The following is a 27,284-nucleotide window of genomic DNA, read 5'->3' on the forward strand; positions in this document are numbered from 1 at the left end:
ACTAGGTGAGTAGCTCAGCTGTACACAACTAAACTACAGGTGTCCAACTGTGAGTAAGCCATACCTGAACTTAAACACTTACGGATGTTTAACTCTCTGGATACATTCAGACTCTGCTCCAGTGTCTTTTCTGGGGTGACCTGCTGCCAGGGGTTGATGTTGGAAATCAGTCAAACACAACTCCACACCATGAAGTACCAACAGTCTTCCAGGGACTACTACTGTTCACTTCTCAGGGTAAAATACACACATCTTTCAGATGTTCTGAGTGAACGTAATGAATTTGAGCACAGATCTATAGAAGATCCACTCATCCTGCACATACAGCCAGGAAGTATTTTGCTATGACAAGCTCACATGAAAACCCTGGTGGCTGCTCATGGCCACTGTGGCCAGACAGGAGAACTGCTGGGTCAGCTGGGGACAGCAAGGCGAGTTACTGGAGAGGTGGCTTTCTCTTCTGCATACTAGACGGAGCTGCTAAACATGCAGCATGTTAGGAAGGAAATCTAACAAAAGGTGTTACACAGCAAGGCTGGGCATGCAGAGACTTTGCTGATGTTGGCGACATTTTTTTTGGGGGGTGCCCACTTCTCACTGCCACAGTGGCAGCACCTTCAGGGTCCACAGACAGTGCAGGTGTGTAAAGACTTGGCAGACCGACAGGTTAAATCAGACTTTACACAGGGACATTTAAATCTGCAGTGTGGTCTCCATCCATGCTGAGCATGAGGGTCTTCCTTATCTAAGCAGAAAAGATGCAACCCAAAGACCTGGGAACAAGCCCCAGCATCTGATGCCTTCAGCTTCAGGACCGTGATGGATTTTTGCAGTACAAGAGCCCTTCTGGAATCACATTTCTGGAGGAAATATCAGTCAGCCTTCTAAATGAGTGGTCACATGTAGAGAAAACACTGCAGAAATATCATCCAAAGGGCCTGATGGAATCTGGGTTATTTTGACATGAAATACCTTGGGGCTGGGCTACATGAAAGCTACCATCCCTTCTTCCATGATGCTATAACAGTTTTGATACCTGAGCCTACTAAAAGATACTGCTTTAAAAGAAGGGAAAACAACTGCAGTGTAGACAGAATAATTATTGAGGAAAGCAAGATGAGGAAATCTGTCCCAAAATAAATACTTATTCTTAGTCTCTTAAACTTTTTTTTTTTTTCTCTTCCTGATGCCAGCTGTTAATTTGATGGTGCTTTCCCATTGAGAAAGCAACCATAATAACTTTGTTGAGAAAGCTCAGATCCTTCTCAGAGATTGTGGCTGGCTGACTTCTTTTCAGCCCAGATATAGTTGTTCCATACAAACCACAAGTGTTCTTCACAGAATTGTAATTTCTGAGTGCTGTGAATGTCCTTTAATCATCCATACTTCATATTCTGGGCATGACATGGCACATCCCATCAGTGAATCTGACACCACCAGGATTACATGGTACTTTGTTTCCTCCATTGCTCTGGGAGTTTTGAGCAAATAAACAAGAATATAAAGACCCTGGGAAAAAATGATGGGAATTACTGCTCTGTTTCATGCCATTTACACTCTGACAGCTCTGTCTTAAAATGAATGCAGATATTATTCCAGCCTGAAAATTTGTCAGAGTTCTTTTGAATATTGGCTGCTTCTGAATTCACAACACCCCTTATTCTGCATTAATCTAATTGAACTTCATGGAGGGGAGAAGACTTCATCTTCCTGAGGATGGAAGAAGAAATTCGGATTTCCATTTGAATTACCGCAGCGTTATGCTAGTATTACTCATCCTCTTGAAGGTGAATATACATTCCTGAACCAAAGCCACAGCCATTCTCTGCCTCTGAGGAGGGTTACTGTCCCTTGGAGGAAACCTGCCATTGCTCACAGGCACAGGACAGCAGCAGCAGATCTCCAGCAGGAGCTGGAGAGCAGGAGATCCTGTCCCTGCATATCCTGCATGGTACTGTTCCATTTTCCTCACCTCTGTGTCTTAACAGGGCTGGGCAGGATTGGTGAGGGAGAGACAGTGAATGCTGTGAATTATACCCTGAGAAATGCAATTCTGCTGATGCTAGAGAAACGCAATGGTAGCAGGATGGTTGCCTCCTGAGGGACAGTGATAGTGAATGATGTTCCTCTTATCTAGACATATGCACATCAGGGACTGTGCCTGTCTGCACCTCTCACGAGCTCAGCCACTGCACTGATGAACCTCAGAAATGTGACAGTGCTTTGTGGTACAATTTGGAAATGGTCCTTAGCTCCTGATCACCCTCTCTTTCTAATGATTTCCCATGTAATTACCTGTGACACTTTTTTTTTTTTTTCTTAAAAATAAATATATATGTGTGTATATATATACACACGTATATATATATATATATATGTATATAAAGATGCTAGGGACTACACTGGTTCCTGTTTCAAAAGATAATTTGTGACTCTTCTATCTATGGTATAGCATTTACTGTGTCAGAAAAGACCTTGTACCAGTCAAATACCTGCATTTCTCTACTTTCCTGGCAAAAGATAATTACAAGACAGGCAGCTGTCACTGGGGAAATGGGAGGGATGGGATACCTGAATTCTGAATGCACCAGCCCCAGCTTGAATGCTGGTGTTCATGTACCAGCCCAGGGAAAGGAAAATGGATGGGATTTGGGTACTTATTTGAAATGTCAAAAAATATTATTTTGGGGCACCTGCAGCCTCAGTCCTTTGCTTGTAATTGATGGATTAAAGCATTTGGTTCACTTGCCCACACAGGCACTTGTGCTCACTTGGGAGCAGAACAAAAGGTACCAGAATTTCATCATTGAACACAGCTTGGTGAGACACACAACTGGTGGAAACCCTTTGAGTTCAACAGAGCTTGCAACAGGCATAACTGGAGGCCAACTGTGTCCCTCTTTGACTTACACAAAAGCAAGTAATACATTTTATTCTCCCCAGGCCAACCTTGCTGAGCCAGTTTGTACTAGTGAAGTTAATACACAAATATAATGTTCAAATGCACAAAATCTATACAGATTTGTACAAATTCACATGTATTCACATATAGCCTTCATTAGGTGAAAGGCTCCTAGGGAAGATAACTACAGCTTTCACAAGAACACTGACCCTCTCTTATTGCAGAAGATATACTGGAAGACTCAGGAGACATGACCACTAGGCACTAGCCAGTAATTCTCTGCTTCCAGTTTGGTCTTTGTTCTCTTTTGCATGTATACAATACTCTAGAATAGATTTCTGTCATCTCTTTGGGGCTACACTGGCTGCAGAGGCCCCTGTAAGCAATCTACCTAGAAAAAGGATGGAGAAAAAAGATGTACTAAGATGAAAGCCTCTGGAGATGCTTTGAGAGTGACTGGAAAGCTCTGGAAATAGTTACTGTAATGAAGAATCAATTTAATTTAATGAGAATGGAGCCTCACGAAGCTCTACCCCAAGCATAGCACGTGAAACAGCTCAGAGGATCAAAGTGCCCTTCTCCTTTGTGGAGCTCTACCCTAATGTTTCCCTTGGGAACTGCTGGGACTACTGAGGCAAACACAGTCACACAGAGCAGCATTTTTCCATTTGTCTTGCTTGGTATCAGCCATGGACTTCCCATTTAAGAAACACACATTTTAAAAGCCCCAAGGCTCTGCCAGTCTACATCAGAAAAATTGAAAACAAGATACAAAATGTGCCTGTAATACTGAGGAAGATAACACTTATATGGTACAAAGACCTAAAATTAACACTGTTCCTGAAATGCTGTGAATCTCCTTTGTCTTCTTGGCTCTCACTCCCTGCTTATTCCTTTGAGAACAGGGAAAGTCAACAATGTTGAAACCCCACAAATCACAGTAACTACATTTTATACACTCCATCTTTCCACACAACTCAGCTTTTTATTTCCACTGTTTTACCCTGATAGGGAGGAAAGCCTAATATGATTGGGCAGTCATAATTTTCAGTATAATTAATCACAGAATCACAGAATCACAGAATTTCTAGGTTGGAAGAGACCTCAAGATCATTGAGTCCAACCTCTGACCTAACGCTAGCAGTCCCCACTAAACCATATCCCTAAGCTCTACATCTAAATGTCTTTTGAAGACATTTAAAAGGGGTGGTGACATGAAGACATTCCAGGGATGGTGACTCCACCACTTCCCTGGGCAGCCTGTTCCAATGTCTAACAACCCTTTCAGTAAAGAAGTTCTTCCTAACATCTAACCTAAAACTCCCCTGGCTCAACTTAAGCCCATTCCCCCTCGTCCTGTCACCAGGCACGTGGGAGAACAGACCAACCCCCACCTCGCTACAGCCTCTCTTGAGGTACCTATAGAGAGCGATAAGGTCGCCCCTTAGCCTCCTCTTCTCCAGGCTGAACAAGCCCAGCTCCCTCAGCCGCTCCTCGTAGGACTTGTTCTCCAGGCCCCTCACCAGCCTCGTCGCCCTTCTCTGCACCCGCTCAAGCACCTCGATGTCCTTCTTGTAGCAAGGGGCCCAAAACTGAACACAGTACTCGAGGTGCGGCCTCACCAGAGCTGAGTACAGGGGGACGATCACCTCCCTAGCCCTGCTGGTCACACTGTTCCTGATACAAGCCAGGATGCTGTTGGCCTTCTTGGCCACCTGAGCACACTGCTGGCTCATATTCAGCCGACTATCCACCATCACTCCCAGGTCCTTCTCTGCCTGGCAGCTCTCGAACCATTCCTCTCCCAGCCTATAGCTCTGCTTGGGGTTATTGCACCCCAGGTGCAGGACCCGGCACTTGGCCTTGTTGAACTTCATGCAGTTGACCTCAGCCCATCGGTGCAGCCTATCCAGATCCTCCTGCAGAGCTTTCCTACCCTCAAGCAGATCGACACATGCACCTAACTTGGTGTCATCTGCAAACTTACTGAGGGTGCACTCAATGCCCTCGTCCAGATCATCAATGAAGATATTAAAGAGGACCGGCCCCAGCACCGAGCCCTGGGGGACACCACTAGTGACTGGCCTCCAACTGGACTTGGCTCCATTCACCACGACTCTTTGGGCCCGGCTATCCAGCCAGTTTCTAACCCAACGAAGCGTGCGCCAGTCCAAGCCAAGAGCAGCCAGTTTCTTGAGGAGTAACTGGTGAGATTATTTACAGTGCTTTAGTGTCCATGAGAATACTAATTCTTTAAAAATTAATACTACTGTGGCTTTGCTTTATAGATGGAAATGCTAATGGGAAATGCTTGGAAAGGGGAAGGGACTGCATGCTGCTGGTCCTATTAGAGGGAGGAAGAACACACTGCTTCATCAGGTAGAGTGGTAAACTTGCTCAGGATATTTGCAGTGTCTATATACACGGAGACAAGAACAGGCATCAGCATTTCATACTCCATGTCCAGGGCGTTTTCCACCTCAGCAAGAGCTGAGCCCACACAGGGCTCCCAGGAGCTCCCAGGGGAGCACTGCTCCTTGATATTGACTCTGTAAAACTGCAATTGAATTTGAAACTTTCACACCACACAATGCCAGACACAAGGGGAAAACTACTACACAAAAGATGAAGCAGCTACAGAACTGCCTTGAGAAAGAAGAGAACAGGTATTCTTTCCATTAGAACAACAGAGGGATAAAAATACAATAAGATCTCTTAAAGCTCTTTCTTAAGCATTTCTAAATACTGACGTGTGGCCAAACATAGTCCCATCTACAAACATAGCGGTGCCTGTGCAACTGATCAATTATTCAGATTCTCATTAGCTGAGCTATCTCTCCAGTCATTAGCTGCATCTTCCTTTATCTCCATCAGTATTCAGTATTAAAATTACTAGTCTGTGGAATAAGAAAAATGACAAATACAGATCTGATATACGAGGCTGTATTAAAAGATTAGGCAGCAAGATTTTTATTTATATTTCCAGACTTTTTAATAGAGAACATAATGTGTTGTTCACAGATCACCCTTCTTCAGTATGTCATTCCCAAAAAAGAAGACACACCTTCCTATAAAATCTGTTCCAGTAACAGTACAATTAATGCCGTTGCTAATTCAGATACAAGATGCACAAAATCAGCTCACACAATGGTTTTCAATATATTGATACAAGTGTTCATGTATGTGTTCCTGTTTTTTTTTTGTTCAAGTGCCCCTGAACCTTTTTCTTTGCTTCTTGTATAGCCATTTGGGCTCACATCTTCATTCTCTGCCATGATTTCAGATCCAGAAAAATCTGAGGGAGAGAGAATTACTTAACCAGAAAGCAGGAAAAATGAGGAAAAAATAAAATTAGGATGTATTGAGAAAGTGGTTTGACTTACCAATTTATATGAGAAGAATAATCGTAACAATCTTTGCAGCAAAAGGTATGTAAGGATGCAATATGACCTCTCCTCATGTAAATGATTCTTTGGATTGCATCACATCTTTTGTATCTAGATCCAGGGAGAATGTGAGTGTCTTGGTGATGCAGATGATTTTTCTCTTTTCCTGTCTTTTCTCTTGGTTATTTAACAGAACCTTCTTTCTTCTTTGCAAAGGATATGGATACGTTGATATCCTTGTAAGTACATATTCACTGTAATTTTTTCCCCATGACATTGCATATTTAAAATCCATTGTGAAACTTTAGGCAGGAAAAAGAAGCAGGAAATATTGGGGTGGAAACACATTTATTATTTTGCTGACTAAATACCATCAACTTTATCTTTGTAGATGGCCATAAATAAGTGGTATCTGTGACTCTTTGAAATTCCTTCTACAGACTTCAGTATTTCTGTATATATTTGAGGTAGGAGCCACACACACAGAGGTCTGTCAAGCTCAGAAGACACACAGGAGGAAAGTGGATAAATTCAGCAAACTACAGAAAATCACAGGTAATTGTCTTAAAATGGACTTAATAAAGCAGAGGATGTAGCAGGCACGGAAAAATACAAACTATAAAGTCTTCATTTGCTCTGTTAATCAGCTTTAAAATAAAAATGCTATGAGAATCTATCTGATGGAATCATTTTTTTTTTTTTCAACATAAATTTAAGTCTTCAAATACTCATATTGAGACTATATGTGTTTTTACCACGTATTAAAAAGTCACCCCTGACAGTTCATTTTCTTTTCCCAGTCATGTATTTACAAGTCCACTAAAATAGCAGAATACTGCTAGTCCTGCTGGTGGACACGTTGGGCTGGTTTGAGCACATGTTGGTTTGAACACATTAGCAAGTGAGGTAAGACCAAGCAGTGAGTGTACTCTCATCCCATACCTGACTGCAGAACCAAAAGAGTAGACACCAAGCCCTCTTTCCCCCAGTTTTGTATCTCACCTCTAGACAGCAATTCTCTGCTGAGCCAAACACATGCAAATTGTGTTTGGAAGAAGAAAGTGCAAAATAAAGCGTTTTTGTTCATCAAAGCAATTAAGCATGTGCCTAACTGAACAGCCGAGTCCAGGTTTGCTAACCCAACATCAGTGAAAGGCACTCACTTGGCTGATTTCCATCTGTTGATTTCTTTGGGATCTGAGCAGCCTGGGCCCTCTCTGTAGTCTGGGCCATGACCTGAAAGCTGACTGCACGCATCAACCTCTGCACTGCTCTGGGGTTGCTCTGGCTCCAAAGGCAATCACTTCTGTAATCCTGTAGTGCCCACTGCCATAGCAATGGAAGTGGGGATTTTTCATCGGGTGATGTTCAGCGCCCCATCATCTGTCCTGTGCCTACGTGGCTTTAACAAAGCCTCTGAGAGCTTTTTGTCACTGACTTCACTGGGCACCAGAATTCACTCTAAAGAAGGCTGTAGCCCCAAGGTACTGGATACAGATTTTTAATGAAATCTTACAGGACAGGAGTCCTTGCTGCGACCTCAGCTTTTAATTGAACCACTTCAGATTATTTACTTCTACTGTCAGGAAGTATCATTCTTAACCCTGAGGTAAAGATCTTCAATTTAGGTACCCGATACTATGTGCCAGCCTTGTATCTTCAAATATCAACTGTGTTTTCACTTCATCACTTGCAGAGGACATGCACAGATGATGCTATGCATTAAGGGGAAACAAAATGTGTGATATTTTAATTATTCTTTTGCTGTTTTATTTTTTAATCTCCATATGGTCCCTGGAACTGGTGATCTTTTCTTCAGTCTATATATTTCCTGCTTTAATTAGCTTACTTAACTGGTAGCACACGTCTGAGAGACATACACGTGATCAGATAAAATCAGGTGCCAATCTTTAATTGCTTTCATAAAATTAGAAGCAGATAAATGGTTGAGCCATAATTGAATGATCTTATTAGAAGACGAGCTGATCAGTGTTGTGACATAACTTGAGAGATTCCCAGGCTCGCATTAATTTCTCATCAGCCAGGGCTGTGAGCACAAAGCAGTGGCTCTCTTAGAGATCAGAGCTGGGTGACTGAGATCGTCCATGAATATTTATCAGCTGAGGGTTGGCTCTGTTTGTATTGCTATCTAAGAGGAAGGAACTGAGCTACTGCTCTGATTTAAGAAAAAAAATGCAGTGAACAGCTTTTGAGGGGGGGTTGAAGAAAGCCATATCCATCTCCAACCCTGCCATGTGTGCCTGTGAGAAAGGTCAGTCGGCCAGCCCAAGCATCTATCCTTGGGGGGGCTTTGCTGGGAAATGTCAGGTGGCTACTGATGAGAGCAGTGGGGATCTGACACAAAATTATATAAACAAGCAGGCTGGAGCAAGTCTGAGGCTTTTTCCTGTTGTACCAAATTCAAAGATTTTTATTACTGGGTGAAAGACCTGAGGAAGGTTGAGTGAGATTCTCAGAATCTGGGCCTTCTGTGCCTGTTTTACCAGATGGCTATCATTAACTGGTGAATGGGTATGCTTGGTTATGTGGCCATAGTAATTTTATTTGGGGGTTAAGAGGGAAAGAAGGAGTCATGCAGTACTTACTGGATCCCTCTTTACAAGGCCTGGGTTAGGAACAACAGCGATGAGGTGGGCAATTGTAAACACGGAGTTCAGCACGTAAGAAAAAAACAAATTCTTATGCAGCGTTATCCTTTGACAGCTGAGGCTCCTGAAAAAATATGTAGCACACATTGTAAATTAGTATTTTTCCTCTGAAGTCACTTTAACAAGCTCTTTCTGGCACCAGTTTCTCAAGAATGCCTTTTGGCAAGTCGTAATTGGAAAATACATGCCTTGCATTGCAGCCATAACCTCTGACAAATTTATTTTGTTTTTGTTTTTACACCTGTTTAGTACCACATGCTTTTTAGACGATGGTGTAAAGAGTCATCCGGCTACTTTCTCAGCCCTTGATGCCCTTCTTTATTTCATGGTAATCAAGATATTAAGTGGTGAAGCAGAACCCTGAGAATTATTAGATGCACGTGATGCAAGCAATGATCATCAGGAATACTGCTTGATATGTAACCGTTCCCTGGAGACTTGATTTCCCAAATATTCAGATGAAAATTATTTGCTACTTTAGGAATTAGTGGCGAGGCAGGATGGGGAAACTTTTGCTTGAATCCCCTTAAATTTCAGGGGGATTTGGGATAGCATACTACATGTTTCAGATGCCAGCTGAGATTCAAAGCCAGAAGAGGTTGTTTTCCAGCTCAGAGAGAGCAGCAATCGGGGGTGGAGGGATTCCTGCTATTGTGGGTAGAAGAATTTCACAAGTTCACAAAATTGTTGTGCAACCAAATCATGACTGCAGTTTCAGACTTGAACCCTCTTGCCTTTCTAATTCCTACCCAAATCCTCACACCAGCTCCTTGGCTACCCCTGAGCAGAGAACAACGCCTCTGCAGCACTCCATGCCCGGGAGCTCAGCCCAGGTCTGGCAGGAGGTGATTGCAGAAAGACAGTCATGGAGTTGTTAGATAATGCTGTGATGTCTGCCTTCAGTGATCACTGAGACTAAGCAGGCAAAGCCCATAGGTAAAAGAACAGCTAAGAAAAGCAAATATCGCTTCTCAGTGAGGCAAGCCTCACCCTTGGTGCTAGCAGCAGTCAGCCTTTTACAATCTGGATCTGTACACTGGTTGTGACTTTCAGCTGCTCTGTGTGTGGAGGCTAATGCAGAATGCACTTTTTCTAAAATCAGAGAGCTCATCTAACAAACTGAATTCCTTTTTTACTTATTTGTCTTTTTTATTTTTTATCTTTTTTTTTTTTTTTTTTTTTTTTAATTTCCTTTTTCTTCTTCTCCTCAGTCAGCTGCCATTTATCCTCACTTTTCTTTGTCTTTGGAATCACGGGATGGAATTCTTCCATTAGCCTGAGATTGTCTTGCTGGCTATGGTTATCATCATCCTGCAGTGCTCATCAATTTTATTGTTTTCCTTATTCACCAAGAACCTCTTGGGTTCAGGATGTCCAGGAGATGGAGGCTTCTGGGGCTGAGAAGAAGAGTAACTCTTTACGTTTGCCTTGATTTTATATTCCTTCAGCATCATCTACTGTGAGCTTTTGAGCACAAGTTATGGGGCTAAGTGCACCTTTAGTTTGACCAACTGTAGAACAGGATGTTGGGCAAAACAGACAGTTCTTTGGACTGACCTTTCCTACAGTGTGTTATTGTGCTTGTTCCACCTGTATTTGCCCCCATTGCAAATCTAGCCTAATTTTCCTTTTCTGCTTCTTGGCTCTGCTAGCATTTGTCTAGTCCTAGTTCTTCCTTTCTTCCCATTCTCCATCACCATGTTTTATCACCATTCTCCATCACTGGTGCCACTTGTCTTGAGACACTACCATGTACACTTTACCCTCTCTCTTTCTCTTGCAGTCCTGGTAACCCCCAACCTGTCCCCAGTAAAATAAAATTTCCCTATTATTTAGAGCAGCCTCTTCAGCTACTGGCTACAAAGATGCAGACCCTTGTCTGTCCAGCTGCCTCTCTGTGTGGCCACTGATACAGAGGGACAGTCTTTTGTGGTAATTTCTGCCATGTATGTAGGCCTTCACTCCCATTCCGGTCATTTCTCACTGCTCCTCTTGGCTTTTCCCAGTCTTACCCTCTATGAAAATTGGACTGTCCTTCCATGTACGTTGCCTTCATCTGTTGTCCAAGCTCCTTTCACTGCCTGCTTTCCTCTCCTAGTTTTACTCCTGCAGTGTCCTTATCCTTTCCTCACAGTCTACCCCACTTTTCTTCCTTGATTCCAGCTTGCATGTTAATGATACATCTGGATCATTAAGCTTGTATTTCCCTAAGCTCACTCTTATTGACTCTTAGGTTCTCCATCAAAATGGCAACAGAACCATCCTGACATGGTCTACACTGAGAGGAGAACTCCCTTTGTTCTGTCCTGCTTGCTGCAGGGCTTTCTCCCTCCAGCTGGCTAGTTTCCTCCTGAATCATGCTTGTCACTCATTTGCCCTTCCCGGTTCATCAGTTGCTCTCAGTCTCATCTTCCTGAGATATTTCATTGCTGATTTTCTGCCTGCTTTATTTTGATCTTGTCTTTTTCCTTACTTCAATGTCCATCCTGCCAGCTCCCATGCCACCATGCCCCAATACTTTTGCTTCTGCTCTGCCTGTGCAATTTTCTCATGGGACGTCTGCTGTGAGCCTGAATTCTGCTTACAAAACCATTCTCTTTGCCCTCATTTTCACCATCCCAGAAGTAAATGCTTCTTTAATCTCTTTATCTTCTGCCCAAATGATCTGTTCATCTAGTTTTATTTCTCGGCCCCCCTTTCTATCTCTGCACAGGATTTCACTCCTCCCCCTGCCCCCCCCCCCCCCCCCCGAAACTGGAAACTGGTTGCAAGTATGGGATACCCTATATCCACTCTCATTTTCTATACTTCCCGTCTTGCCTTGCCCATGAAACTGTTCTCAGCAAAGTTTGTAATGTTCGTAATACTATCTTCCTAGCAAAACCAAGCTCATCCTCTCTGCTGGTTTTGACAATCATCTGTAATATTCTACTTCTCTGACCTCTCTTAGCTCAGACTTTCAGTGTCTCCTTCAGTTTTACATGGTTCTCCTGTATTTCCTTATTTTGAGTTTCTGTCTCCACTTCTCTATTGCATTTATGATATTGACCTCCAAGGGTTTTTGACATTATTTTCTTTATAGATCTGCTCTGTGAATCTGTCATCAGTTCTCATTCATTAATATTGAGAACACTAATTTTCACCCCCAGCCAGTTATTTCCATCTTCTAGACACATGTTTAGTTTTCAAACAATTATTTTCATGCTTTCTACTATGTTGTCCCTGGGGGAAAACTCCCAGCACACTACTACAACAAATTATTCTTACATACATTATTTTTCTTCAACTTCCTTTAAAAGCCACAGCAATAATTAAAACTGCAAGTGCATTCAAAACACATCATCTATTGTTCTGGCAAATCTAAACTTACTGTACTCCCAAGCTATCTCTACAAAAAATGCATTTGTTTTAATAATTCAATTGGAAGTGATTTGGAGCCAGGAGTCCCTTTTTGCTTTTGCATTTTATTGTGTAAGACAATGGGGTGTCAGTCTGCAACTATAAAAATATTGCAACACTGTTATGATGCATGTGACTGTTAGGCAATTCACTTCATGAATACTCTGTCCCCTGTTATAAGTGAGTACTGCTTAGCAATGCTTATCACTACTGATTCAGTATTCCCTTCCAAAAGTACTGCAATGTGTATGATGCCAGATCATTTTGATTCTAGATACCCCAAACTGAAATGAAAATAAATTTCTGCCAGGAAAGACTTATATGTGGGAAGAATTTTCTCTTCCATTTTGAAACAGCAACCTCTGCACGCTATTCATTGCTGCCTCTGCAGTCAAAGGGTACTGTACAGTTCTGAAACCATCTCTTGCTATTTGATCAACCATCTGATTGGCAGCTTGCCTTCTACTGAAGGTCAAATAATCTATCACTGCCATATCCAGATGAGAAAAAATAGGTGAAGGTAATGAGAAGCCTGCTCCCGTGCAGCTTTACTCTCGCTTTCTTATGATCTTAGTTTGGTTTCCTCTTTGTCCTCCCATTTTGCAGTGCTTTGTTTTAATTCCCTTTTCTACTTCTTCCTGTAATCTTTGTGTCATAGATTAGTCATTAAAAGCAAAGGATAAGTAGGAGGAGGAGGAGAGAGGAGGTGTGCTGCTGTCAGGAGGGCGGTTGCAAGATGAGTCTTTGAGCATGGCTTGGGAATGGTCAGGATTGAGTTCATGACTCAGAGCTCAGACTGAGTCAGCCTGACCTTGCTTTGCTCACTACAAGGTCTCTGAAGAATGGAATCACTTTTCTGGACCATTCTGGACCATTTAAAACAGATCCTGTCCTTACTGCCCCAAACAACTCTGGAACCTGGGTAAAAGACTTCCAATCAGATTAAATTTCATTATTTATTTATTTATTTAATCTCAGTTTTCTTAAAGTATTACTGAGTCTGTGGTTTTGTGCTCCATTGGGAAGGGAATTCATCCATTCATTAGGCAGTGTCTAGCTATCTTTATATCCCATTAACACACATTATCACAGACACTCATCAAAGTACTCCTCTAGAAATTAGCAGAATTCATGACCTGTGTTTTTGATTCACCTCTTTGAGCTTGTAGTCTTACAGACTCTTCTTATAGCCTATGCAGAGTCAAGCTATTGCATTTTCCTATTTTTCACAGGCCTCTCAATTTACTAAGCATACTCTTTTCCAGCAGGTAGGGACACCCTCATCTATTGTGTACCTTTTCAGGGACAAGAAGCAGGTGAACTAACCAGGTCAAGGCTTTGCATTATACTACTAAGACAATGACTATTAGAAAGCACATAACCTGAACGTATCCATATATCCAACCAAGACATAAAAAAAAATCCTACCACACTTCTGCAGTGACCCAGTCAGTAAAATTATTTGGAGTTTGATTGAATTTGTTCAGAATATCCAGGTCCCCTTGACCCCCGATTTGTGGCTTTTCGCTGAGTAATAGGGCATCTCAACCTCTCTTCTGAAAATATCCTCCTTCAGTATTAGTGGGTTTTGTACCTTTTCTCATTAATTTTTTTTCTCTTCTGTCTCAAGCCATTGTTTTCTGTTTCACTTATTCCCTCTTTGCTCTTTGCATTTTCATGTGTATGTACCATTTCTTTACTATCTCAAAGAGGAAATAAATCCTCTGCAAAAAGATGCAAAAGATCCAGATATATTTGGCACCATTAAGCTTTAACAATTGGCCTGTTTAGAGATACATTTCCCAGATTTGCACTTGGATCTATCATAATAGAAATGCAATGGAAATTTCAAAAGACAGCCATGGTAAATATAGATCAAAGTAGGTACCAGAAATAGGATAAGGTCCCTCATGTAAGATTTAGGTTATAATAAAGGAACTATCTTGCTACAATTGAAAACAATTACAATTAAATTACAATTTAAGCACTGTAACAGGTATCTTGTGGAGCACCTTTCATTTTAGATTTTTAAAGCCAGACAACCATCCCTTGTGCTCTAGATATAGGGGTTCTGCAAGGGGACTTTTTATCCACAAATTTCTGCTATTACTATGCACATGTAAGCTGGAATTTTGTGTTTGCTCTGTGATAAAATTCTACAAATCTTCATATATGTATTTCTGGCCTAAAAAACATCTCAGATGTTCAGCTAATGAAATTGATGGTATCTCACAATCTAGCATGTAAAGTTTGTCATATTGTATTTTACTTATGCAGCAACACATTAAATCTACCAATTCTAAGACATTTAACGTATCTAGACATATAAAAACTCTGCACTACAAGAGTGATAGGAAATGTTTTTAACTAAATGGTCACAAAAGAATATATACTACATGTACTTCATAATGATTACTTGGCTTTACTGGTGTCAAGAAGTTGAATGATTACTGAAATACCCTTTGTTTTCAGTTAAGGCTACATGATAAAGTTATAAAAAAAAAAAAAAAAAAAAAAAAAAGCCAATTCTTCCCTTTACAGACTTGGAAATTTCAATATGTGAAAAACTGCTTTGGAAAATAAAGATCCTATGGAGAATGTATCCTCTTTTTGAAAACAAGGCATATATAGATTCATGATTTGGCATGAGTGGGAAGGTGTTAATTTAGAACCTGCTCATAATTCACAGTTACTATTTTCATCACTAAGATCTGAAAAAAATGTATTTGGTGTATTTATTGTATTTGAGTTCCAAGTTGACAGATTGGAGACTTTTTTTGTTGTTGTTTTTTATTTTTTCTAGAAACATCAACCAAATAAAAACAAATAATAAATTATGGCCTGTATATAAAACTCATGCTCTTTATATATCTGCTGGGAAATAAAGTATCTTTGGAAGTATTCTACACTTTTAGATTGCATATATGTCTCTGAGTTTTTGAAATAGATTGATGGGTATAAAACCAGTATCATTTATCTTTCTGTGAGAATGATGACAAATAAAAAACTGGATTTTGAATGCTCATCAAGGACTCAGCTCTGTTGACACTTGTGTAAAAAAAGCTTAATGCTACTCTCACACAGGCCAGCATAATCAACAAGCTTAGGTTTAAATAATTTCTTGCAGCCTAAGTTGCAATCTCTAAACAATACATTCTTATAATGACAACAGTGATGGACTTTAATTACCGTAGGCTGCCATTATTGTGCAACTATTTGTTTTTAATCCCTATAAAGAAGATAGTGGATTAAAAAAAAAAAAAAGTGTTCCTTTTGCCTTGTATTCCTAACTGCTCACGGAATACTGCATTCTTCAGAATTTGGGATTTTTCTATATTCTTGAATGATATAATCTTGTTGGCAATAAAGTTCCATCAGTTTACAAGCCTGTTTATTTATTCAGAAGCAGTTGCATTTGTTTCTTACATTACTCTTGCCTTGTTTCTTTGTTTCCCAACGTGCAATATCCTATCAACTTGGAAAACTTTACATGGCCATTTAGACTACATTGCAGTTATATCCACATATATTGTGCGCCTGGTGGGTGCTTACCCATCTCCGGTCATGAAGTAATGATCTCTCTCTCTTACTGCAAGTAACAGATGCACCTTGGCTGAAATCAGTAAAATAATACAATCCCACCTGGGCCATTTTATTGAATATCTCATTCTATTGCACCAAAGTATTTATGAATGAACATCACAATCCCATTTTCTGGAAGTCTGGAGTTTACAGTAATGTTACAGTAAGGTAATGACATATCTTAAATAGTTTGCTTAAAAGCTAGGGAAGAATATACCTTATGCACATCATTGTAGCCCTGAATGCACAGTAGTTCATGGCTTGTCCAGTGTTTATTCTCTAGTATTTTCCCCACAGTAATCCCCCAGTGCCATCTAACACACACGTTTGCAGTGACTGGCACTGAGAAATCCTCTTTAGCTAGAGTGTGGTTTAGCTATGTCTAGATACTTCAACATTTCATGTGATTTGAAAACAAAGAAACAATTGGAGACTTTAATCTGCTACAAATGTGGTGCCTTTGGTGTCTTCCACTGTGCTTACCATCTCCCTGAGCTGAAAACAGATAGCCCCTCATTACTGATAGTGACTGAAGCAGTGAGTACATGTCTGAGGGCAAATCTGAGCTCCCTCCGCTCCTTTGCTGCTATAATAAATAGTGTGCAGACAGATTCACTAAATTACATGACTGAAATGCTTGAGTTCCCATACAGTAGTTGCAGTACTTTCAGCAAATATCAGTTTAGTCTCCTTTAAAGTTCTGATTTAGCAAATTACTGTTTGTTCTTTGAATGACAATGAGAGGCTACACATTAGTACCAGATTAATTCTTAGTGATGCGTCCTTGTAATTGCTTTCCCAAGTCAACAGATCAGTTCCTGAGCAACAGATGAGGGTATTCCTGTCCTTTGGGAGCTGGGGGCCTCAAGCTACCGCTCTGTGAAGTCACTGTAACTTCCAGGGGCTGGGCTGGACATGCCCTCCAAGGAACAATAGGGAAATGTTAAATGAGGGGCCTTCCCACATCCACAGTTATGCCATTCCCCTATGGGTTGCAATTCTACACAATTCTTGATAAATCTAACATCATGATTTTGGCTACATATCACTGGGAGATGTCACAGTGGTGAGAGAACACTGTGCTGAGTTTGTTTATTTATTTATTTAATTATAGTCAGGATTATATAAAAAGGCACTCAAAAGAGCTGGCCCCTTCCAAGCTTTTCTTTGGTTACCACACAAGATCCCTCAAGAAAAGAAGAGAGTGTTTGTAAGAAACACTTACTTGAAATAGAAGAAAATTGCCAGGGAAATCAACAGGGATGTTATAGACAAAGCATGGCCAACGATCGCCATATAATAAAGTATGAACGCCATCTGCAATTTAAAAAAAGAAATGTAAAACATGAGCAACTTGCAGGTACTCATTTTTTTCTTGTTAAGGAGGAATCTACAAAATCAACATCCTATTTTGTATTTCTTTTCTTTAAAAAGTTCTTTTGCAATATTCTTTTAATAGCAGCAATACACTAAATGGTATGACTCAAGGTCTAAAGAAGAGATAAGTGTTTCTTACATAATTTGATGTGTTTCTGCTGCACTGAAATCACTGGCAAGATCCTTGCTCACATTATGCGTCACTAACTTTCCTGAGCTCTAGGGGAGCATAGCAAATGTAATACACTTGGGTTTTCAAACGCCCATGACAAGTTTCCACACCAAAAAAATATTAAGGAAAATACAGTTGCCACAGTATTGGAAGAAAGGTTTTATCATCTGAAAGCTGCTTAAACAGCAGGGAGTAAAAGTTTAATGGTCACTTTTGGATGGAGATGAGTCAGTTAGGTGACTTAAGCACTGGTATCAGGGCTGGCTTTTTGTTCAATGGATTCGTTGATGACCTGGGGATGGGAGGATGTAGAAAAATCTCTAAGTTCCCAAATGATACTTAGCTCTTCCAGATAATAGTAACGGACTCCAGAAGGGCCTCAGATAACTAAGCAAGGAGACAAGAAGATACCATGTGAACTTCAACATAGATAAAAGTAGGGATAAACAATCTAAACCCTGCTTAAGCAATGCTAAACTCAGAACTGGCAACTAAAGTCAGGAACAAGATCTTGAAGTCATCCAGCCAGTTCTCTGAATCATTGTCTCAATCTGTAGTGACAGCCAAAGAGTAAACAAAATGTCAGCTATGATCAGGAAAGGCACTGAGGATAGAACATCATTTTGTCTCTATTTAAAACTTATATACCACATCTCAAACCTGTGACTCTGGCCTCCTCACTCTAAGAAGGACACGTCACAGCTGGAAAACATGCAAAAAACTCTACTAAAATAACTGAGGTAGAGTAGTCGTGTTATGAAAAGTGGGTGCAAATGCCAGATTCTCCCTAATGGAGAGTACAATTCCAGTGATTCCTGGAGCTTATGAATAAGGTCAGTGAAGTCATGAAAGCAGTAGATGAACTGAAAACAGTTTAGCAGCTCCAACATGACATTAGAACACGACATCCAGTGACAATTCTGGTTTTGACACTAATGTGAACCTTGCCATTGGGCAACTCACTAGTCTTGTATTGCTGGAAAAAACAAAAACAAAAACAAAAAACCAAACAACAGGTAATCAAGCTTTCACTTTGACTAATATCACTGAAATCTAAGATAGGCCTATGCATTTTTTGTATGCCAACAGTGAAGCAAAATCACAGGACAGCGCCTTGGCTGCAGAATGCTGTGGTATTTAAATGTCATACTTTGGTCTCAGCCAAGCTCTTAAGCATCATCCAGCTGTCAGAATACTGCAGGAGGCTAATGGCATGCCAAGATCCACCAGTCCTTTTTTTTTTTTTTTTTTTTTTTTTTTTTCTGAAAGCACTAGTATACTATCAGCCTGTCCTGAAAAAAAAAAAGACTAGATAGAAGATTCCTCTCTTGGATTTATCTTCTATTTCATTAATTTTTCTTTTGTTATGCAAGAGTGATTTTCCTTTTTCAATGATTAGATGAATTTTTTAAGATCACCCTCCTCCATGAAAAGTTTGCAAGTACTAGTGCAGCATTTTGCACATTGTTTCTTTATTACTCCCTCTCTGCATCTTTTGTGTGTTTTTGGCAAAGGGAGAAGAACAAAAGGATAAGGAATGTTTCATACAACTCTTTTATTTCAGGCATACTCAGTTAATATCTGTCAAGCTTCTAATTGATTTCTGTAGTCCTAAGTTTTGATGATGGCTTTTTTTTTTTTTTTTTCCCAAGTCAGCTTAAAGTTGCAGTTGAAAACAGATATGAATAAAATTCAGAAAACAAAGCTATTCTACTTAGCACAAGTGCACATCTTATCTAGCTTATTCTTCAGCCATTGCACAACTGGAATAAGCTCCTGCTTTCATTAACCTAAGTGATATGGTGGCCTAGTTCTTATTTACAACAAAGTATCACTCACCAAGATTTATGGGAATCCATGCATATTAACTGAAAAAACTCTAGGTCTCCTACTTTCCCTCCACAATGACTAACCACAACATTGCTAGTGACCACAAAACCCCAGAGAAGGCAGATCGGAGAGCAGAGATGAGACAGATTTCTGAATAGAGTAGTGGGAGAGGTTTTTACCCGTGTGCATGTGACGTTTCTTCCACTGCATACTAAGTGGTCACTATATGATATTAGATTGATACAATTTTAAAGCCTGAATTCAATTTACAGAACTGTTCATAAATGTTTTGTTTTATTTCTGCCTCTGTAACCCATCTCAAAAGCATAGCATGTAGGTATTTTCAGTTAACTTCAAACAAGCAACTATTTGATTAACCTCTACACTCCTCAAAATGGCAACCTTTGATGTTCTTTCTGATATATAGAACTTACACTGATTCACCAAATTTTTAGTTTATGCACCTTCATCCCGGGCTTAGAATACTTAAAATTGAAACACGTAATTGATTTTCCCCCTGTCTCTCTAGAATTCTTGTATTGAGGAAAGAGAATTCTCTGATAGAAATACCTCATACTCAGTTAATTAAACTATCTATAAGTTCATGAAAATACTCTAGAAATGAAGCATACTCCTGGTTTTTGAAGACTTGGACTAAAGGTCATAATTCAACTTGGCATTTCTGTAAAGATAGATTCTTTCTGCATTTTCCATTATTTTATTTTACTTTATTTTTTTTTTGTTTGTTTCAGAAGAATCTCAAGGTACATATAATTTTCCTTTGTGCTCTATCTGCACTTCGCTTGAATGATATTCAAAATTCTTCTTCTGGAAGGCATGGATAATAGGCAACAGAACTACATTTTTTTGCCTCCTTACATGGGCCAACATCTGGAAAAATGATATTTTTATGGTGCTTCCATTTAATGCTTCTGTGAGCTGAGATTTTTACTAATACTCTGTCTGACACATAGGTGAGCCCCATTTTACCAAGATGATTCCTCATGCTGTAAAATCTTTTAGAATTCGCCTCCTGCCTAGTCCAGTAGACTTTTCCAAGGCCCTTTATGCTGGATCATTACTAAATATAACCACATACTGATTTTTGGCTGCACAAAAAAAAGATTCTCCAAGACAAACCCCAAATCAAATCACTTTCTGACTCTTTTCCTTCCACAATTCCAAATAGTCACAAATTATTCTGTCACAAATCTGTAATCAGATTTTCCTGGAGCTCCACTCACATTTGAGAAATATGTTTATTTTCATGAGTTTTTCTAACTTCTTTTTTTTAAAGCTTTTCTCAGATTTCTCTCTCTCTGTTTCTTTTGGTGCTTTTAGACTTTGTTCTCCCTTTTCAGCTTAGCAACTCAATGTTGGAAATATTGATGCAAATGCTTAGTTTATTAGTGTAAATAGTCACATTGACTTCAGTCAAACTATAAATGTGTAAAATGTGTTCAGACTTGTAGGATTTTCTGGCATGATGGTACCTTCATAAATATTTCTTTTCAAAGGGAGCGAATACAGAGTGATGCTCTTTGGTTATGAAAAATAATTTTAACATATCAGGATTTCCAGCCCTGCAAAGATGATATCTACAGTTTGGAAGATACTTTTTACAGAAAGCAAAACTGAAATTTTAAAGGATCATTTTACAGTTGATTGGGCAATCAGGAAAAAAATCACAGGAATTAAAAAATGCATTTGAAAAATACAGCAAAACTGATCACGTGAATTGCTACTAAATTATCCAGCCTGTAGCAAACCTATACTGAGAATTCATAAGGTAATTTTAATAGGTTAAAATCAGGAGGACATTGCTATTCAATTCTTGTGCAACAAATAAAGCTAAACAATTAAGACAATCCTGACCTATTCATATGTGCCTTGCTGCTAGCCCAGCCTAAATCCATTCCCAGACAATCACTGTGTTTTTAACTGTAGCATACCTTCAATTTTTCAGAGGTGAAAGAGTTGCACAGGGTGTAGTTGGACCAAGTGCGGTTGCTCTCAGGATGGCGGAACCAGTTTCCAGTTTCATCACAATATTTTGAAGCTCTTTCTGATAATAAAGCACAATTATAGTTATTTTAGCATGTTACACATTTTAAAAAAACATTAAAAAGAATTAATGTTTAGAAATAAAGTGCCTGTGTAATGAAATCCAAAGGGTTTTCAAGTTATGGAATTAATATACTTTTTTTTTGTTTAATTTTTGTTTCTCAGAGATTTATCTGACACAAAATTTGTCATTTATCTGTCTCCTGTTGTCTTGAATGAATGCGCTAGAGTATATATATCCAACCTTCATTCAGATGCAATTATTTCTGTGTTAATAATTCATTTAAAGAGGCTGTTGAAAACTGTTCAAACCTGACACTCTCAATGAGATGCTGGTATCCTTACACAGACACTAACAGACTGAGTCCTGCAGCAGGGTTTCATGTATTAAGGGGAATAATTGAATAATTAGTTAAAGAAAATGTGTAGTGCAGATGGTGATAGCCCTGACACCAGCAGTGTATTTGCACAGACGGGTGGAAGTGTGCTACCGAAGCTTCATGCCAGTGGTGAGCAGGAACCCTGCTTATTTCCCTTTGAGGCTGCAGAGAGAAGCAGGCTCTCTGTTTAAATAATCTGATGTGCATTTGGCTCCTCTACATGTGTCTCTGCCCCATAGGTGGCTCTGACATCCTCGCCAACGTTCAACAGCTTCATGCTTCTTTGCACGCATCCTTTTTTTTGCGATCGCAGAACCATCAGGATTGCTCAGAGGGATGTCTGGAACCACAGATGTGTGCCGTGCAGGCATCCTCCTGTCCACATTTGCATTTCTGTCTGGGAAATCCTGGACGCAGAGCCACAAACAGTCACTTCTAATCACCTGTCAAGTCTTGGACTAATTCCTCTGGCCTTCCCTCAAGCACTGGCCATGGGGGAGTCAGTGGAAAACTTGTCTGAGTATCAAAAGTGGGAAATGGATAAGATCATAAACTTAAATTATTTGATGTTCTTGTAGATAGTGACACAACTGTTTATTTATGAAAAGCACAGTGTTTCAAGTCTGACTTTTTGACATCCTAAAAATTCTATCTTGACAACCATTTGTCTACTGTAGTTTTATAGATATTGGCCCTATATATAGGTTCTCAGCATTTCCAGTCGATTTACTTTTAAAGAGCCTACTACCATCTGAACTTACACATTTTCACTGTTTGTGTCGAACATCTGCATTTATTTTTCTTAATCAGTTCTGATAATTAATGGTCCTAGTAGTTTGGAAGATTCATATTCCCTCTTTACATGCTAAGAAAAGCATTTGATCACACTAGCAAGGCAAGGATCGTACAGAACAAGCTATCTTCCTCTGACTAGAAATACACTTTGCATAGTACCATTGCAAAAAGACGACAATCCTCCAGAACACAGCATACTTTTGAAATTACTGTGAGTTTCAAATCATTGTTTTGGGGGACCTGCTGAAAATCAATACGTGCATCAACAATACAAAGAAGAACAGTACATGCTATCTCAGCCTTCCATCACTGCAGCTTGGAGATAATCTCAGACTGCCTGCGTAGCAATGTTCCCGTTGTACTCTTTGCCAGATATTATCTAAAGCTGGAAAAAGTTTTCAGTCATAGATAAAAGATTAATCGTTACTCTGCCATGGAACACGGTGTACAAACATCATGCCTACTGTCCCATACACCGTGCAGAATACGTGGCTTTTGTTAATATGCTATAGAGCATAATGGTAATACCATCTATCATCTCTGTACTTTAATGCCTAGGTAGGCACTCTGCCTAAGTATAATGTGACCTTTGTAAGCCAGAGGCAAATCTGTTGCCTCATGCTTTTCCTCGAAGCCAGACAAACACAACTGATCTTAGTCTGGAAGTTGCTATGGCCCACTGATTTCTTGCTGTGATGTCAGAAAATGGGACTGGGGGATCAGAATTTCTGATACTAGAATATGGGGTTCTGTTGTCAGGATATGCAACTGTGATACACATAAATATGGCATGTCTTTTTAAAATATTTAATTATAAGATGCTAGTTAGATTGGAAAAATGGTGTGGGCTAAAGTTTATGATACAAGGGACAATTTTTTATTTTACTGTTCTCTGTTCTTGGTAGATCATAAATAAAGAGATCTGTTTAGGTACCTGGGTGTCCATCACCTGTGGTGCCCCTGAAGTGCAATGGGTTGTCAACAGACTGGCTTTTGAAGAAGTTTCTCGTGTTTCTCTTGTGATAAAATAGACACTTGGCCTTGTGCACTGTAAGCCTCTGTACTGTCCAATCCAGTGACTCACATTGGTAGAACATTTCTTCTAAATCTAGGGCTTTATAGAGAAATGAAGCAGTATGTAACTCAACCACTGTTCTACTGCAAGTTCTTCTACGGTGGCAGGTTTGCGATTAGGAACCTTGGCACATGTTTTTTATGCTAACAAGAACCATCTGTAAGAAGCTCTGAAGAAATACCCAAGAGTGTAAGGATAGGTAAGATAATACTAGTAAGGCAAAAATGAAGTATGTGCTTTAAAATTACTGAAATACTCTTTAAATAAATTTTTTTGGGCTCTGTCTGTATCCAGCGTACTACCAGGATATCAATTGTTCAGAGTGGAAGAATGGTGGCATTGTGTGGGATTAATTTCACCTAACTTTAGCTACCTTAAAGTTATACTCAAAGGTAGTTTTACAGGCTCGCTGTAGTTAGCTGAGAAAGACAGACACTTAAGGAGTCATCTGGGAAAACTGGATGAGAGAAACCTTACCCACAATAGAAGTTTCGCTGGAGTAGTGAGGTGTCTAAAAATGTTAACCCCTAGTAATGGTTTTGTATATGCTATTGCTTGTGTTACCAACGGTGCTTTTATGAATCTTATTTTTTTCTCATAAAAACAAATCAGTTTTTATATGTAACATATATCTTAACACTGTAACTTTGGAACAAACATAAGTACTCGCTATCATTCTTTTGTTTGTTTGTTTACAATTAGCCAAAGTCTATGGCTAGTAGATGTTAAAAGAGTCAGTACCATTTATTTATTTATTTATTGCTGAGTTATACGCTGGAAGTAAAAAGTTTTCCTCTGTTGCAGTGCATGCTCAGCACATACCAGACATTGGATTCTTTGCCATTGTTTGGATTGACCTGTACAGTACTTAGTTTTGCAGATGAGAGAATAGCTGATACTTCTGTAACACAGCTGATTTACTTCCTCAGTGAAATATTTTAGAAGATTTTTTTTTTTTTTTTTCAGAAATGAAAAAAACATCTTATATAATACAACAGAGACCCTAGAAACGTTCAGTTCCAGCGTCCTAGTAAGTAAAGAATCAAAATGCCTTATTCTGCAGAACCGGAGAATAAAGTCAAGTTGTGCACTGAGGGGATAAGAAATGATGTTTAAAATGTAGCTGTTGAGATTTCTATGGAGCATGACAGAAATACACAGAAGAGTAGGGAGCAAAAGAAGCATCCACAGAATTCAGATTTGTTTTATCTATCCCTGTCTATATCACTTCAAGACAAAAAACAGGGCCAGCAGAAATCCAGAGCTGCCTTTTTAGGCGGAGTCAACAAAATTAGATTTAGTGGCAGCAGGAGAAGGTCTCTCCTCTCCCTATGCCTCTCAGGGTGCTTGGACAGCTCCTGGGGACTCCTGCTGCTGCTCCTTGCTCCCAGGGACATCACCACACTGAGGCATGCCACCTGGTGGTGATGGGCACATGATGGGTTGGGCACTAAGAAGGGGAGACTGGGGTTGGGAAGCTGCTTAAATTACGGGCTGCCCGAAGAAGTGGCCTCCCTGCCTGCTTGGAGATGCAGCAGCTGTTGAGATCCAGAATGTCTCTTTCTCTCTCTGCTTTATGGAAGGCCATGGTTTCTCATCTGTAATGAGAATCTGCAGTCTCATCAGGAGCCGACTGCTCCCGTCGGCTTGGCGGCCTACTCAGCTGAATCCTTTGTGCATTTTGTCTGCTGTGAGCACAATGTGCCTGTGCCCATAAGTCCCGTCCCCTGTGGTCATAGGGTAAGGCTGTCACAATACAACTTGTACGTTTGTTTGCATTGCTGTGCGTGGCTGTGCCAAATTCACCCTGACCAAGTGCAGGATGGTGGCAAGCCCCACAGGCTGTACCCAGCACAGGGCAATGGTCTGCCCCTCTCAGCGGCCCAGTCCACCTGCCATGACGGAAGGCCATTTCCCTTCTATTTTACTAGCAAGAGTATTACCAGCATGAATTACATACTGTATATTTCTATCAAATTCAATTCCTATCAATTTCAGCATGACCTGGAACCATTTCAAAAGCATTATACAAGAGATTCACTTGAATAAAACATGAATATAAATACATTTCAAGGGAAACTGTACACGTTGCCTGAATATGGGAGTACAGAACTCAGCCTTACTCAGAGCCTCAGCAGGAGCAGATGAGACAATGAATTTCCTGCTGTCACGGGAGTTAAACCAGTAGATCTCAGTATGCTTCCCCCCCCCCAAATTGATTTGTTTTTATGCATTTCCACATTGCACACAATGCTCGTTGTGAGAAAGAGATTGCTGCAAGATGCAAGTTGTTTATTGAAAAGGACACAGTTGTCACAGCTTGTAGAGAGAGATTTCCGTTTGTTAGATTTAATATACTCTAACAAGATAGAGCTTCATTGGGTGGGAAAATAAATGTAGGAAGCCCCAGCTAATGGAACAGACTAGGTTATCATGGTGGTCTTTCTCACCTCAACACACTGATTTCTACCTAGTATGAATGGATGTGAATTTCATTCAATGAAATAAGTAGAATTACATCTGATTGACTTAGTTGAGCACTGAGCATGTTGGTTCTCTCTGTCCCTGTCATCGTGCTTCTGAGTCATTTTCTCCAGAATATGATTTTCCCTGATTTATTTTCTAACAGACTTTAATACACAGTCTTGGCCTGGATACTGAATGTTGAGGATTCACATGCAACGAGTTGTTATACAGCACCCACAGGTGCAGATGGGAGGAAGATGTGATCCTATGTTGCCAGATGTTTTTTTTTTTTTTTTTCCCAGTATGAATGATCCAAGATTCAAAGTGCAAAAAGAAAGCTGAGTGATATTTTGTTCCAGGACTCGAAGCTGTACCTGGACCCAAACAGAAGTAGACATCAGGGAGCTGATAGGCAGTGGAGTGGTTCTGCAGGTCTCAGTGCAGCCCAAAGCAGTGTGGTATAAAGTACTTGTTTTGAAAGTCCATGGCTTTACTTGCATACCTAAAATACATGCTGAGGTGGTTTGATATTATAGGGCCTTAATGAGAAGGAAACCTGATAGGCACTGAGGTTTTTGACTTGTAAAATCATTGTTTCTTAGGGTGAATTTTCTGTTTCTCAGCAGAAAATCTAGCTGTATTATGTTTAACACACAGAGGTTACTGAACGAAATAATGACTTGTGACACAAACTTGGTATACTTTTCTCAGGACAGTTGAACCTGCACTTTTGGACAAGTGGCAGCCACTTCCATTAGCAGCTGAAAGATTTCTCATCACCCCCATGGTTTCTCGTCTCCCTCTTGCTTTATTAAGCCTTGGTGTGACAATCAGCCACCTCTATAGCAAAGGCAGGCTCTGTGCTGGTTTATGCTGCAGCTGTTTCCTGGGGTACTCAAAAGATATTCCAGGAAAGCAGCTCTGGCTGAACCAGGAGCTGTGTCTGAGACACAGAAACACCAACCAAGAGACAGACAGATGTGCCACAGAGGAGCAGAGGAAAGTGTGTGTGTGTGGGAAACACTGAGTGTGGGAGACCACAGGTATTGCTCCTACGCAGGACAGCAGTGAGAACAGGAGGAAATTGCTGGACGAAGCTTTTTATCCCCTGTGGCTTCATACAGATAACAGGAACACTTAGAAAATAAAATAAAGAAAAAATCTGCAAACTTTAAAGCACAGCAGAA

General features: G+C 40.1%; 1 protein-coding gene across 6 annotated transcripts in view; it reads right to left on the reverse strand.

Moving 5' to 3' along the window:
- Positions 1-27,284, reverse strand: part of CALCR (calcitonin receptor) — a 173,827-nt gene that overhangs the window by 36,951 nt on the left and 109,592 nt on the right. For all 6 annotated transcript variants that reach the window (XM_084507315.1, XM_084507313.1, XM_084507312.1 and 3 more), the window contains 3 exons: positions 21,270-21,382; positions 17,164-17,255; positions 8,895-9,021 (listed from right to left, as the gene is read on the reverse strand). In XM_084507315.1, the coding sequence (XP_084363441.1) occupies positions 8,895-9,021; positions 17,164-17,255; positions 21,270-21,382 (332 nt within the window). The remainder of the gene's footprint in view (positions 1-8,894; positions 9,022-17,163; positions 17,256-21,269; positions 21,383-27,284) is intronic.

Source organism: Aythya ferina, assembly GCF_964211825.1.
Source record: "Aythya ferina genome assembly, chromosome: 2".
In the NCBI taxonomy this organism is placed as follows: Eukaryota; Metazoa; Chordata; class Aves; order Anseriformes; family Anatidae; genus Aythya; species Aythya ferina.